Genomic DNA, 16,424 nt, shown 5'->3' on the forward strand with positions numbered 1-16,424 from the left:
AACTAATCGATAGTTTTTCATGAGCAATATATTAAAAAACTCTGCAAGCTACATAATAAAACTAAAACTATATAAGCACATATACAGTTATTTGTAAATTTTACAAATTCAAATTTTCGCAAAGTTAATAAAAAAATCTCAATCTACATAATTCTTGTAAAATTTATGAGGAGTTGTTTTTATTAGAAAGGGTAGAAAAACAACCAAAGTTTTAATAATAAGTTGTAGAAAAAATGCAAATTATTTTAAATAATTGCTGTTTCGTTATTCTTAAAATTCTGATTTAAGAATGGAAAAGAAGTGTTTTTGTAGTTTAAAAAACTACTTTAGCATTCTTTTCAGACAACATAGCCAAACGTATTTACTTTAACCTATTGCTAAAAAGCAGACACTTTGTAATTTTGCTATTTCAGCTAATTTTTTATAAGATATTTGATTCTACTTAACAAAACTTAAAGAAGCTAAAAACGGTTTGCTCGTTTTATATATCAGAAGCAATCTTGCTTTAGTTTTTAACGTTGAGTATTTCTAAATTCGAAATGAAATAAATATTAATTAATTTCGTAAATCTACTTCTCGTGTAATTAATAGTCACGATGCGTAAGTTTAATATTTACTAGCCAATTTCTATTAGTTTTGTAATAATTGAGGAATAAGTCTGCCATGTAAAACTTAATTTAAATCTAATTGTAAACTTCATGTTATTTCAAACTGTTTAAATTTTCAATTAATTTTTATATATGTCCGTTGTCGAAAGAAATTCGGTTAGTATAGTAGCAGTGCTAACTGTTTTATTTTAGTACTATTTATTTCCCATTATTATGTCAACGGAGTAGATTGCTTGGTCATCTTTCTCGGAACAAAAAATAGATTGAACGCGTCGGAGCACAACTTTATATAAAGATCTACTTTTTAAAAAAGAAAGTGTTCTTCTACCCCCTAAATATATTTTTGGCAAAGCTATTGTAAATGCAAATTTATTATAAAAACGGTGTTTTTAATATTATTATTTCAAAATAAAACCTTGTGGTTCGAATGCTCTCGGACCGATCTACCTAGTTAGCGTAGAGAAGTTTTTGATGCTTACTTTTTTTTTTTCGTTAAAATTGTATATATATATATATATATGTATTAGTACTATTAGTATCCTTACTGTTAAATAAAATAAAATAAAATGATTTTGTTTTCATTATAAAAGAAAGTTTTGATTTCTGGCCCCTTCTACTTTTCTGTTGTTTGAACGTAATATATAATAACTTTCATCTAATCTTTTTATTTAAAAAATTAGTACATAAAGATGACTACTGCCCACGCATTTTGGGAAGGTATGGGAGATCCTTCAACAAATACTTTTCATCTGAAACCTTAAATAAAACTTTTATGGTAGATTTCCATTTGTTAAAGTTAAGGTACAACAAACTACAAAATTAGAATTTAAAAAATTTACTTTAACCAAATTTGATCTTTTTGAATTTTAATAGAGAAAAGGGATTGCTATATTAATGACTCAACGATTTATAAAAAATACACACTTTGGCAATCGTAGAAATAGAAGTTAAGTTTACCAAACAAAAAACAGGTTACATCACTCTTAACCCCTAGTAGGCGACATACTTATGTGGTTCCTTTGTCAGAAGTTATACACTTATGTAATGTTAAATTCTTTATTAAACTTACTGATATTTGAGTACTCTTAAGAGATATAGAGCAAGCTAAACAAATTTTTTAATAAAAATTGAAATATTGAATAAAAAAAGATTCTATGTTCCAATAAAGACCGTGATTTCACTACAAAGGAAACATAAAAGGAGTGTATTTTATAATTATTATTAGATATGAGAAAACTCGAAATAATTTAGCTTATTCCAGAATGATTTAAAAGTTACTTGCTGGCAAAATTTTGAGTTTGAGTTTTTTCTAATATAAAATGTGTAAAATTTTTGACTTTTGTTAAAAATGCCCTATAATTTCACTATCACAATTATTTCAAACTAAATTTTTCTTCAATTACTACTTTTCCGGCTTTTTTAACTTCTTTTTTCCCGTGAAAAATTCTTGCCTTAATTCAGTTATTTACGTATATAATACTTACAATCACTAGAATTAAGAAGGCTGCGCTACTTTTACAACAAAAAAATACTATTATTAATTTTTCCCTTAATGATTATTATAGAGGTGCCATAGTTTTAAAATTAAAGAAAAATAACACCTTAACTGTTGCACCCCACTATTAAATAATTCCAAATATCTTTTATAGAAATAAGCACAAACTGTGTTGAAAATGATGACGGCAATTGCATAACCCTTTAACCAAAAGTAATTCAAACAATATTACTTTATAAATTAATTACTTTAACAATTAGCTAACAAGAAATGTTTCTAATTAATTCCAGCTACAACATTTAATTAGCTAACAAGAAATGTTTCTAATTAATTCCAGCTACAACATTTAGATTAATTTAATTAAGGTAACAACAACTTGATATATCATTATTCTTATTGTGGAGCGTAATAAATATATACCTTTAACCATATTTAAAGTTACTGCTAAATTTTAAATATTTCAAGAATTTTTATCGCTACCACAATATTCTAGAAACCTTCCAACGTTGTATCACTATTCGTAACAGACTCATATGGTATGTAAATTGCCATTTTAATTATTTAAAATAAGTAATTTTTCGGGTTAAAACTTAAAGAGAAATAATACTCATAACACCCACGCCAACGGGGGTTTCTGCCATAATAAAGTAAAAAGAAATGTATTAGTATAACAATGTAAAGTTAAGAGATGAATTTAACATTAACAAAAGGTAATGCTATTAAAGTGTTATAAATAAAAAATACAAGTTGTTACAGTTACATTTATATCAAAGATTAATTCTAATTACCTTAGCTGTAATTCTTAAGGAAAAATATATACCCATTATAAAATTAAAATAAAAAGTTTATTGCCCGCCTTACCAGAATTAACTAAAAAGTACTAAATATATTTTCAAACCAAATTTTATAATTTAAATTGAAAATTCTTATAAAAAGTAAGCTAAATAGAGCTCTTAAAGTATGTTATTATAATAAAGTCAAGGTGTTATAAAAACTTAGATCAAAGACAAAATTTTAACTATCTCAGCATAAGTCAAAAAATTGTTTCTAATAAAAAAATAATCAATTTTTAAAGATTTATTTAAAAAAAAAAGTTTTTAACGCGCTTATTAGAACTTAACTAAAAAGTAGAAAGGAGTAAAGAACCAATTTTTTTATTACTTTGCAAATCTATAACAAGTCGTTAGAAAAAAAAATAAGTCAATGGCAGAATCTTAAACGGCTTAGCTTAAGCCAAAAAGTTGTTCCTACTAAATATATAATCTTTTATAAGATGAAATATAAAAACAATTTTTTTATAACGCGCTTTACTAGTATTAAACTAAATATATATAAAAGAATGAAACATTTTATTTTAATTTTGTAAACCCCTAGGAAAAAAGCAACACTACAACATTTTCTGAGTCAAATCCGCAGCGACTTCCTGACGACGAGCACGCCGAGTCTTATCTTTAAGCCTGCGAGCCTCTGCTTGATCCGCTAAAAGTTTAGCACGTGTGGCTACTTGCTTTTGATGGTGAATATGCTCCATCAAATTTCTTTTATTTTTAAATTGATTTCCTTTCGACTTCAAGTAAAGCTCGCGATAAAGATGTTTGTCGATCTTTTTAGTTTCTCGATACTTCCGAAGTAGCCTTCGCAAGACTCGCATTCGTCGAATCCACAAAACTTTTGAGGGCATCCGAGCTTCGCGTGTACCATGCCTCTTCCCAGGGCCGGTGTGCCGCCCCCGCCGGACAGCGTCCCGGCGACGGAGCACGCGGCTCCTGGAATGCATGGCATTAGGTTTCCGATAGATGAGACCATTTCTTACAAGCTTTCGAATTTTAGCTCCTTAAAAAAAATTTACGTTGATTTTATACTAAAGCTGATAAAATTTAATATATATTTTATAATAATTGATATACAGCTAGGAGGTAAAAGAGGTTTGCTTTCAATACTTTTTTTATAACTTCAAAGAAAAACAGAAAGTAAACACAAGTGAAAATATTATACTTGAAGCTGCAAGACCAATTGAAGTAGTTTCATTGGGATCTAACCAAACTTTACGCTTCCCGCATTTTAAAACGGAGGCAGCAAGTCGCTTCTGAAGTACTAAGGAGACCCTAAATTAAAAAATAAATTGATTGAATTGTAATAACTTGTAATATAACTTTATAAAAGATACTGGATTCGCAGTAAATTATTTAATAATTAAAGCTTATTTTTTGATATGATAAAAAAAAAGTATATACGCCATAATAGCAAATAATAAGCATTAAGGTAATAATAAACACCAACTTAAAAATAATAAAAAAATTTAATTAAAAAATTAAAGATTTTAGAATTATAATTTTAAAACTAATGAAACATCCAAGTATAACAATAAAAATCTTTCTAGAAGTTGTAAAAAAAAATTAGCGTACATATTTTGCTCGATGTTCTAAACAAAGAAGGAAGTTTGCCGAACTCGCGTGGGAATTTATAACAGGCACAAGCTTGTAATGCCCTGAAACTGCTAAATGTGCTTTTCTATATAAAAAATTTTTTTTTGTAGCATTTTCTGTTAAGTACTGTCCACTCGAGCAACTTCTGCTACTTTAGATAGTAAGTAGCTAGCCGAAAACATTTTATTTAAAAATAAACTAAAAGCCTATAAATATTTAACAGACAAATACAAAATTTATAAATTAAAAAAAAAAAAAATTAATTTTTTTTTCATAACTTTTTTTTTTAAACTTAGAAATTGATTTCTATATAGTTAAAAAGTTTTATATTTGTTTTTTTAACAATCTATTAAAAAAGTTTAAGAATTACAATATTAGTTAAGAATTTAAAAAAAAATACGAAATATATATATATATATCAATTTTTTTGAAACTTTAAAATTGTTTTTTTCGAAAGTTAAATAATATTAAAATATTATATAAAAAATTTTAGAAACAAATCCAAAATTTATTATATAACGATTTTTTTAGAGCAGTAATGTTATATAAAAAATAATTTCGATATTAGTTAAAAAACAAAAGAAAACTATATATCAAATATAATTAAAAATTGAAAAATTTGAAAAATTTTATTATAACCTTGAATTTTGTTTAACAGATGAATTTTATTTTAAACAAATAAAAAAAAACTTTTTATAACTACTTAAGCGTTGTTTCTTATCACTTATTAGTCAGTGATATTTTATACCTGTCTAACTAGAAATTAGTGATTTTTTCAGATTTTATTGTAACTAGTTCTCGGCGTTTTTTTTCTAGTCACCTACGCATAGCGCGATTATATATCTAAATTCTTCTCTTCTGAGTAAAACTTTAAGGTTTTAATTTGTTCAATAAGTTTTATTGCGTTTAATTTAAAACACTAAATCTTTTATTCTTGCTTTTATTGCATAATACTTTGTTGAAGGATACACCATTCCATTTTACTATGCCTTAAATATTAAAAAATAACATTTTATTATTTTAATTAACAACTTAAATCCATTTTTTAATCTGTGCTTATATATTTTAAGTCGAATAGAAGTTGTGTTAGTCGACAGTGAAGATCTACGACAATTATAAATCACACTTCTGTAGTTGATCTCTCCAGGTTTAATAAATTTATAGTAGATTTGTGACTTTATTAAACCCTTAACTTTTTTTTTTTTCTCTTACTGATCATATTGTATATTTAGTAGTTCACAGTCCTCACGTTCTAGGCCTTAATTATTTCTTATAAGTATTGTAATCGTTTATATAAAATGATTCTTTTTTAATAAAGTTGGCCCTCTTGGAATTCTTCGGAGTTTCAGTAGCGTTTATAAAAAGAATGGACCCATTATTATATCGTTAAAAACATAAGCGTTATTAGATTCAACGTCAAATTGGTTTCATAAAACCAGTAAAATGATTTATTTTTCTGTAAACGTTCTCTTTACTTACGTTAGTTAAGACGCTTGCCAGCATTTAATGTCTTTTTCACAAAAACTTTTATAACGTATTTAGTTGGCCTAGAATTTTATGCAAGTCAATTTTTTACTTCGCAATAATTAATAATTCCAATCAATGCTAAGAGGTAGTTTCCTGACTATCCTGAGGCATATTACCAAGTATTTATTTCTAATTTTCATCTGCCGAAAAGCAACATCTATCTCGTTCCTCCAATAATTTACTAAAAAGAACTTTTCTTTTTACTTGTTATATTTCAGATACATCATAAGTAGGCTTGGAAAAGACCGTGGAGGTTTTGCAACTAACTCTTGGCAAGTATTCAAATATGAAATTTCATTTTTATTTTTTTAAGTCAGGCATCAACGCTTACTTTTCTTTTTACTGTTCAAAGATCTGCGAGTACTGCGAGTTTCTTAAAATTCAAACACTCTTTTTCAATAACGACCTAGGCGTATGCCAAGTAATCACTCTAATAAAGTCGCACTGTTACTCATACGCTAGTTATCCATTAGTTGACCGGGTTTCTTGTTTAATGTTATTTTTATGGCAGAACAAAAAAGTTTAAGTAATTACAAAAAATAAAATAAACAAAAAGTATTAAATTATTAAGAACAGAAAAGATGAACTATTCTTTAAAGAAAAAGTTCGAATAAATAAAAAATGTAAGTTAACTGAGTAAATAAAAATATTAGTATGTGAAGAAGAGAAAAGATAAACTATTATAAAAAGAACAAGAGAGAGTTAAGAGAGAATAATTACCCTTGAGCTTCTTTATTTTTTCAATAAAGTTTTAAATGATATTAAATAAGTAATAAAAAAATTAAAAAATAATATAATCTTTTCTAATTTTTATAAATTATTAATGCTTAAAAAAAATAATAATAAATTATACCTTAAAAAAATAGAACTAGTACCAAAAATGTAATATAATTTAAGAAATTCTGTGAATTTGAAAATATCAATGCTAGCTTACAATACAACTCTCTATTGTTGGGAATGAATACATTTTTTATACTAATATCTCTGAATTAGTGTTAGAATTTCTTACATAGATTTTTGTAATTAAATCTTTTATACTGCTTAGCAACTCTTTTATGATAAACAAATAATTTTGATTACTTTACGACGAGTATAACTTGAATAATTATATTAACTGGAGGAGAGCGAAACTTTTGAGAGTAAATAATTTTTAGTCCATCGACTTTTATCTTTAAAACTTTAATTTCTTAATCTACGGAACCTCGTTGTCAACGCTTTCTAAAAAACTACAATTTCCTATAACCTTTTGCTAAAGTGTTTTTTTTGTGCTATGCTTATAAATCCCTTTAGATTGCTAAGATATTTCAAAAACTTGCAACGTTGACCGCTATATAATACACCAGCAATAAAGAGTTGAAGAAACAATTAGACTTTTTAACTCCTAGAAGAGTGTGTAAAAGATGAACAGAAACTTTTGAAACTGAAATTTCTTTGTGCACAATAAGTGGGATCATAATCAGCTTTTAAAATTATGTTAAACTTTTGTATTCTCTGGATAGAAAGCTACCCTTAAACAATCTGATATCTATAGCAATTTATTAACTAGAATAATAAAATCAGATGACCGTCTTAGAGTGGTACATTCGGATATAGGCGAGTTGTATCCTCCAAAATAAGGCTAATTAAATATTTACTAAAGTTAGGTAAAAGTGGATATCACAGATAAAGAGCTGTATATAAAGAAAAATCATCAAAGTTAATGAATGTGTGAGGGGCTAGATTTAGTAATGGATTCCCTGAACTTTGAAGGTGGACGTTCACTTTTTTTTTTGGGGAAGGGGTGGGGGGGAATCTAATAGTTTTTTATTGGAAAGTACCTTTTTCTAAAACATAGATGCCTAAATAATCTTTTTATAAAGAAATCCAAACTAAGATAAGCATTGTAAAGTTGGTTGGGCAAAGAGAAAGTAATTTTTTTTAAGGCGAGACCAAAAAAAATGGAAGTTTTCAAAGTTTTTTTTTTTAGTATGGTAGGCATTTCACAATTTTATTAAAATATAATTTCAAAAATACTTACTATTATACTAAAATATGAGAGACATGAAGTAATATTTACAGGTTCTTTTCTAAGGAAAATTTTAGTAAATACTCAAAGTTTTGTTGTAAATCTTTTAAACAAAAAGAAAAAAGCTACGTGTAATACTGCTCACTTCAAAACGGTTATGTCCTTATTAAATTCAAAGGATTTACTGACAAAAAAATTGCTACTATACTCTTTTAAGTAGCAGTAAGGGGAGCGAAAAAAATAAATAATTTTCAACCAGAAACAATTTATTAATAGAGACTACTTCGCCCATTTCTAAAAGAAAAAGTTTTAAAAAAAGATTAACTTTATAATAAATATTAACCTTCTCAAAAGGAGGGGTTACGTTAATAATAATAGGAAGTTTATTAAAAACTTTTCTTCAATAGGCTGTGTAAGTCAACTAGTATTAGTGTGCAACGATTAACTAGTCAAGTCAACTAGTAGTAAATAAAAAGGCAGAGTTCAATTAACCTTATTTCTCCTTCTAACTTGAACTCAAAGAAGATTTAAAGAATCTTAAAAAAAATATTAAAGAGATTTGAGAAAGCAATACAACAGAAAATTTTCTGTGGAAATTTAAATATTAAGCACATTTTTTGATTTAACGCATCAGCCTTTAGGCCACTTCATCATCAAAGATTAAAAAGTTTAAGTAAAGAAAGAAAAAATGTGGCAATCGAAAAGGAAAAGATTACTCTCGTAGCGTTAGGATCAATGTATCTTTCTTTTTAAAATTTAATAAATTAAGACCTTTACCTTTTATCAATACTGACCACAAATAATTATTTTTTTTTAGCGAAGAAAAGATCATTTAAAGGTCAGTATAAAAACTGAGAATTAAAAAGGAGCCCATATTAAGGATAGCATTGTTAACATCCCGTCTTTTGCTTTTTGCTAAGGCTAACGTTACTCCTAAACTAATTAATCATAATCTCATTATTAACCAATAACTATATAGAGACTAAAGATAAAAGTGTTTAGTATATAATTCTTTCTTATTTTTAGAAAATTAACTGTTAACATTATTATAAAAAAGAAAATTTAACTTTTTAAAACTACTTTCGCAGGGACATATTCTCCCCTTAATAGTGAATATAACATCTGTTTCTGTCCTAATTCTATCTAAATTCGAACATTTCCTTGTTAATATATATAATAAAGTGAAGTTTTTATTTAATTTACAAAAACATTTTATATAATAATATAAAGTTGGGAAACCAAATTTATTTTTTAGGAAGAATAAAATTCATGCACGTAGTTAGAATTATATGCCTATTTAAATAAGTATTAAGGAAGACTAATCTTCGAAATTCTTATAATTATGTTATTAGTTAATAAATATATTCTAAATAACGAGGTTCTTTAGTACATATCGCCACTTAGAATTAAAAAAACTCAGCTTACGGCTTATGCTCAACTTAACTTTAACTTTTATCCTTAAATCTTGAAAAATCATGACTATTTTCATGCTCTCCCGAGAATACATAAAAATGAACAAGAACGTTTTCTGCTTAAAGATTTATAAACCCTGTCTTGAACTAAGTCTGTTTATTTTTTACAAAGTACTTAATATCCCTTAAACCTACTCTAGATATCAGTAAGATATTTTTTGTAGCTAAACACAGTAGCATTCCTTTAAAAATGATAACATAATTTAGAGTACTTTACAAAGGGTCATATTAAACATAAACCTCTTCTTTTTCTCTTCTATATTTCTATTAGGTATGGAGCGGTATACCATTGTATTTTTAAAAATTATACGATATACTATTTTTAGCTTAATTTAAAGTTCGTTACTGAATTGTGCATGACATGTCGAATTTTATATAAATACATATATAACTAAGACTTGTTGAATAATAGAATTAGTAATACATGGAAACATTAGGAAAACCTATAGGAAATAATACAGTAGTACAACTATTAAAATAAAAAATTAGATAAGTTTAAAATGCGTTACCATTAATACTGACACTGTAAGAGTGTTAATATTACTCATTATGCAAGCATTAAACTAAACTTGAATTATTAGAGTACTTGCAGAACTTATTCTAAAGAACATATAGGCATTACTAAAGAGTTCTCTGAATCAAAGGCGAAAAATTATAATTAACGAGCCTTTAATAGCTCTAAAATATCAACAGAAGTTGAGAGAGGATAATGAACCAAGATCTAGTCTCTAACTTTTAAATAAAATAAGGATAAATCACTACTATCTTCAAGTAAATTAAAAAGTACTTTCTAATAATTTGCTTTGTACTAGTATTCTTCTGTTAAAAATGTTTTATCTCGGTGACCTCTTTAAAGTTGTTAATTGAAGCTAGAAGAGTTTTCGGTATTAAAGTACCAAGTTATACTTGAGAACATTTCATACATAAAAAGTTAGTAAATTAGCAAAAAAGAACAGTAAAAAAAGATTCTTAAGTTTGAAATATAAAAAATTAAATTAATAAAGCCATAAAAAAATAGATTTTTGACTGGAAATCCATCTATTTCTCCAAAATAGCCACCTCTTTTACGAAAAAGCACAACTGGAAACAAATAAAAGCAATTCAAATTATATCGAATGTACTTAAAATGTGAATTCTTGAAATTAAATACGAAAATACCAGTAAAATATATATGTATCATGATCTTTTAAATAACCAGCAGAACTCAAAAAAGGAGACAATATTATTAAATAAAATAAATAATTAGTCCTTTTCTTAAAAAAATAAATAGTAAACTTAGATGCATAACAAACATGAACTATTTTTTGTTTATAAAAAATTCTCATAATAAAAGTGTCACTGTAATTTTACTCTTTTAAAGGAGCTGCGTGATAAAATTTTTGGCCACGTGACAAACCGTTTGAAGAAAAACGCATCTTAACAATTTTGATTGGTCATACTTTCAGTTAATACTAATTAAATTGTACTTTCTGGTTTTGTTTTACGCTTTTCTTTTTTTTTAATAACATATCACTTTCTTTTATGGCTTATTCTGGTTTATAAAATTTATCTGTAGAAATATTAAACTTTTTTTGATACTAAAATGAATAAAAGGGAATCAAAATCTGATTGCATAGTTGTACTATTTTATTATATATAATAATGTACCTTCCATCTTTTTTTACGTTTAAGGTTTACTTAAAATAATTCTTTCTTGTGATACCTTTTTATTTAAATATAATTATATTTGATAAATTTTTTTTTTAATAGATAAAAGACAAATATGATTATTACAATTTGGAGCACTTTGCCGTTCCAAAATATTATATGAACGATCTTGATCACATTTTAATTCCAAATGGTTTAATATTAAATCGAATCGAAAAATTAGCTCAGCAGGTTGTTGAAGATATTGATGGTGAAATTTTTATTATTAATTATAGTATTAATTTTTTCGTATAAAATTCTTATCTATGTACCTTCAATTTATAAAAAGTATTAAACTTTCAGGTTACTTTAATTTCTATACATTTTTTTATTATTATTCTTTATTTATTTTTTTAACATCTTTTTAGATATTTAATAATATTTTATTTATATGGCTAAAAGTCTTATAATCACTAAGTACTTTATAGAGTTATTGAAAATTTATATTTAATTTATTTTTTTTAATTTTTTCGAATTTATTTAATAAAAATAAATTATTATCCTTTTAAATAAAAAATCTTTTTTTTAAAAACAAAAAAAAGTATAAAAAGGGTGTTTTTCTATTCGAAAAATATATTTTTTTGCTGCTATAACTTATTATAAGCAATTGTATATTTATACTTTTAATATTTTTATAAATATTTTTGTTACAAGTTTGTTTATTTTTATTATATATATAATTCTTTTTGTTTAATTTACTTTTATAGTTATTAAATTTCAAATAATTTTATTAAATATTATTCTTCATTTAAGATTTTTAGGTTAAAATTAAAATTATTTTCAATAGATTTTCACAATATTTTTTCTCCATATTATTTTTGTTTCTTTTCTATAAATCTTTTTGATAAAATTTATTCCACCAAATTTACTGATTTATAATTAATTATTTTTTTAAATTTTTATTAAATTTTTATGTTAATTCATTTTTTTAATTTTACTTTTTTAATTCAGAACTTTTTATACTATTTTTTACTTTTTTAAAACTTTTTAGGCCCATTAGTTTTGCTTTGCGTGTTAAAAGGTGGCCATCAAGTTTTTTCGGATTTGTCAAATTACATTAAAAAAATCAACACGAACAGCTGTACTTTTTCATATATAAAATTTATAATTAAATATTTATTTTAGAAGAAAAAAGATAAATATTATTTAATTTTATTTATTAATAATTAAATTTTTTGATTAATTTTTGTTTTATTTTTATTATAACTTTTATTTAATCATATTTTTAGTTATTTTTATCATTTTTGTAAATTTATCAATAGTTATTATTTATTTGAGAAACTTATTTTTAGCATTGATTTAGATTTATTATTATGATTGGAAATTTTTATATTATCTTTTTTTAAGAATTTTTGATTTATTATATTTATTTGTGAAATTTTTCATATTATTTTTTATAATAATTTTGATTATTAGTTATTATTATTTATGGAAATTATATTATTACTATTTTTTTTGACAGTTATTTTGATTTATTATTATTATTTATGAAAATTTTTGTATTATTATATTTTTTTATAAAAATTTTGATATTTCATTTTTATCATTTATGACTATTTTTATTATCATATTATTAGTTATGAAAATTTTATATTATCATTATATATTTTTTATAATAATTTTTATTAATTATTATTATTTATGAAAATTTTTGTTTTTATTATATTTTACTTATAACAATTTTGATATATTATTTTTTTATTATTTATGAAAATTATCATTATATATTTTTTATATCAATTTTGATTGATTATTATTTTTGTGAAAAATTTTTATATTATTCTATTTTTTGATAATAATATTGATATATTTATTCAGGAAATTTATTATTATATTTTCTTAATATCCATTTTTATTTCTTTATTACTTTTGTTTGGGACAATTTCTATATTATGATTATCCTTTTAAAGTACTTATTAAATTATAAATTTGCTTAGCCACGCCGTTGCCCCTTCGGTTTGAATTTATTAAAGTAAAAAGCTATGAAAACGACTCGTCCTCAGGTTCTGTTTTGATTCGCGGTTTGGATATGGAGGAAGTCCGCAGTAAAGTAAAGAGTTAATAAAAACTTAATTTTTTTATCTATTAAAAGCTATTGGTAGGGATCTGCTTTTATTATTATTATATTTTTCTTTTTATAATTATTGTGTTTTGCTAATGATTTTTTTTATATTATTTATGAATACTATAAACTTTTTCTGTTTCAGCATGTATTGATCGTCGAGGTATATTATTATTATTCTTATTCTTATTATTATTTTAATATATACTTTTAAAGGATATTGTTGATACTGGACGTTCCATTCAATCACTTATTCAAACGCTCAGCCAATACAATCCGGCAACCTTAAAAACTTTTAGCCTATTGGTTAAAAGAGCCCCACTTAGCTGCGGATACCGGCCTGACTGTACTACTTTATTCTCCTCATTGCATCCGATTATTTTGATCTGCTACTATTTCATTTTACTCCTTTATTATCGGTTATGCGGCCTTGGGGCGCCTAATTTCTACCAGTTTAAATATTTTGGCGTCATATTAGTTTAACTTTGACCCCTTTTTTGTTTTTAAACGGTTGATTTTATTAATTGTAATCATACTGACTGAACTCAATTAATAAAGAAGCCTGTTGTCTATTTTTTATTAAACTCTATTCGTGAGTGGCTATAATGGTTGTTTATTAATTTAATTGGTTGACATTTTTATTTACGAGAATGTTTTTAATAAATTTAGACGTCGGCTTTGAAATTCCGAACGAATTTGTTGTTGGTTATTGTCTTGATTATAATGACACGTTTCGAGATTTGGACCACATCTGCGTTATAAGTGAAACGGGGAAACAAAAATACAAACAATAAAGAAAATTTATTGTTTTAATAAAAATGAATTATAATGGTTTAAAATTATTGTATGAAATTTATTACATTAAAAAATTATTAACTTGTTAAAAAAAATTTATTTTGAAATTTATTTCAGACAAAATATGATTTAACATAAAAAAATTCTGACTGCTATGAATTCAATTAAAACATAATAAGTAAACTTTTAATTCATTACAAACAAAAAATAAAAAAGAATTATAAATAATTTAAATACGTTTAAAATGTTACAATTAAACAATTTAATTTACTAAAGACAAAAAATTATTTTTAAATACAAAAAAAAAATTATAAATGCTATAAATTCGATTGAAATTTTGTAAGTAAATAACCTACAAACAATATTTTTTTTTCAAGAATAATAAACTAAATTTTAGTTATTACAAAGGTTTAAATTTTAATAACTAAAAAACTACGAGTTCATTATAAACAAAAAAAATTGACAAATAATAAAAAATGAATTATAGAAGTTGTAAAATAATATGAAATTTATTACGGACAAAAAACATTATTTTACATAAAAGTAATTTATATGTCATAAAGTTGTTTATCATTAATACAGCCAACAAAAAAACTTACCTTTTTTAATAAATTTTTAAATGTTATAAAATAGTTTAAAATTATTATAGAAAATTAAAAAAATTTACACACGTAATTTAATTGAATAATATATTTTATAAAATAGTTTGAAAATAATAATATTAAAAAAATTTATCGGATGTAATAAAGATTTATAAACGTTAAAAATTTGGTTTGTTAGGGACCTAAAATATTAAATACAAAATTGAACTATTATATTTAAATTGGCTCAAAAAATATATATTATTGGTAAACAATCACGTGCTTATTAACAGACAAATAAAAGTTATAAATTTAAATTTTGTAATAGACAAAAATAATTAAACTTAAAATTGAATTATAATATAATTTAGTTTGAAAATTATTACAGAAAAAAATTTTTAATGTGTAAATTAGCTTGAAACTTATTATAGGCAATAAAAATATATATCTAGTGTAGTATTGATATATTAACGTTGTAAATTTGATTGAAGTTCATTAGAGACCTAAAAATAAAAGTACAAAGCTGAATTAATAATTTTATTTTGATTTGGTAAACAACCACGTGTTTATTACAGATCATCCAATTTTATGTTTGAATTAATTGTAGACAATAAAAATAACTAAATTTACTTAAATTGATTCAGCGTCATAAATTAGTTTGAAAATATAAGTGAATAAGAAATTATTGTTGTAAAATCGTTTGAAACCATTGTAGGCAATAAAAAAAATTATCTAATGTAATAAAATGATTGATAAACATATATTTGTTCAAAGTTTAACTAAAATTTTGTTGTAAACAACCACTTATTCATCACAGACAATGGAAGACAACGTTCTTAACCTATAATAAAGTAAATATTTGGTATATTTACGTTTAAAATTTTATTAGGACAACTACATGTTTATTACACGGAAGAAAAGTATATGTATCAAATGTAATAATTAATAAATTATAATAGTTACAATTTTATTTGTACTTTATTATTAGTAAAGGTCCTCTCTACTAACGTGACAAAGAGCAAAGCGCTTGCCGTGGAGTTCCAACGGCACTAAAATTTCTCGAAGTTTTTAAGTGAAACGCCTAGTGATTTTAATTAATTTCATAAATTATTATATTTATTTAAATGCTCTTCTTTATTGTTATTATTAAGTATTTGTAAACTTTTTTTCTAGTTTTACCTTTTTATAATTAAGAGTTTTTAAAAAATATCTATTTCACGTGAATTGCAAGGCAAAGGGTTAAAGCAGCGAACGCAGGCGCTATATTGCCTATTATCTAACAGAACAAGCTTTTACGGTGCAGTAAGCGAAGGCCGACTGTTTTGTACTTCAGCCCACTTTGCCATCGGTCTACAATTCACTGGAAACAACATTCCCGCTCCAAGCGCTAAAAAATGAAAACTCTTACTTTTTTATTATCTCCATTATTATTGATATACGTATATTAAAATTAAACAAAAAACTTTTTATAATATATATATATATATATATATATCAGAACTTAAATAAGAGGCGACATATCTACTATGCGGAACAAATGCATCCCGCTGACTAATTATTAGAAGTAATATTACCACTTTTTGCGAAAGGGACATCCTGATCATGTTAATCGTTTTATATTGAAAAACTACTCACGAGTCATAAAACGGCGTTCGCAATATTAACTTATTACATTTTTCAGTTGGAAGATTTAACTAAACGCGAAGAGCACGTAAATTTCTATGTATACACGAGTCCTCCTTTGAGTGCAACTTGTCATATATATGT

General features: G+C 24.4%; 2 protein-coding genes across 2 annotated transcripts; one reads left to right on the forward strand and one right to left on the reverse strand.

The window, feature by feature from the left end:
• Window positions 1-3,478: 3,478 nt before the first annotated feature.
• LOC135143680 (uncharacterized) lies at window positions 3,479-4,564 on the reverse strand. The gene is made up of 3 exons (XM_064075590.1): window positions 4,509-4,564; window positions 4,099-4,208; window positions 3,479-3,936 (listed from the first exon to the last, which is right to left on the reverse strand). Coding segments are annotated over exons 1-3 (558 nt in total). The 5' UTR covers window positions 4,511-4,564; the 3' UTR covers window positions 3,479-3,490.
• A 6,797-nt stretch (window positions 4,565-11,361) lies between these two features.
• LOC135143689 (hypoxanthine-guanine phosphoribosyltransferase-like) lies at window positions 11,362-14,075 on the forward strand. The gene is made up of 6 exons (XM_064075597.1): window positions 11,362-11,430; window positions 12,211-12,300; window positions 13,157-13,269; window positions 13,427-13,444; window positions 13,498-13,627; window positions 13,951-14,075. Exons 3-6 carry the CDS (start codon window positions 13,249-13,251, stop codon window positions 14,073-14,075), a joined length of 294 nt encoding a protein of 97 aa, XP_063931667.1. The 5' UTR covers window positions 11,362-11,430; window positions 12,211-12,300; window positions 13,157-13,248.
• The last annotated feature ends 2,349 nt before the right edge of the window (window positions 14,076-16,424 follow it).

This window comes from Zophobas morio, unplaced genomic scaffold, assembly GCF_036711695.1.
Source record: "Zophobas morio isolate AGI-343-1 ecotype UQ-CSIRO unplaced genomic scaffold, CSIRO_AGI_Zmor_V1 ptg000070l, whole genome shotgun sequence".
Taxonomy (NCBI): domain Eukaryota; kingdom Metazoa; phylum Arthropoda; class Insecta; order Coleoptera; family Tenebrionidae; genus Zophobas; species Zophobas morio.

Excerpts from the sequence above, each read along its gene's own strand:
- LOC135143680 (XM_064075590.1), bottom strand. Across the intron at positions 3,937-4,098 it reads AATTGGTCTTGCAGCTTCAA|GAGCTAAAATTCGAAAGCTT; the intron begins GTATAATATTTT and ends ATTTTTTTTAAG.
- LOC135143689 (XM_064075597.1), top strand. The coding sequence starts at position 13,249 with ATGGAGGAAGTCCGCAGTAAA. Across the intron at positions 13,628-13,950 it reads CTGCGGATACCGGCCTGACT|ACGTCGGCTTTGAAATTCCG; the intron begins GTACTACTTTAT and ends TAATAAATTTAG.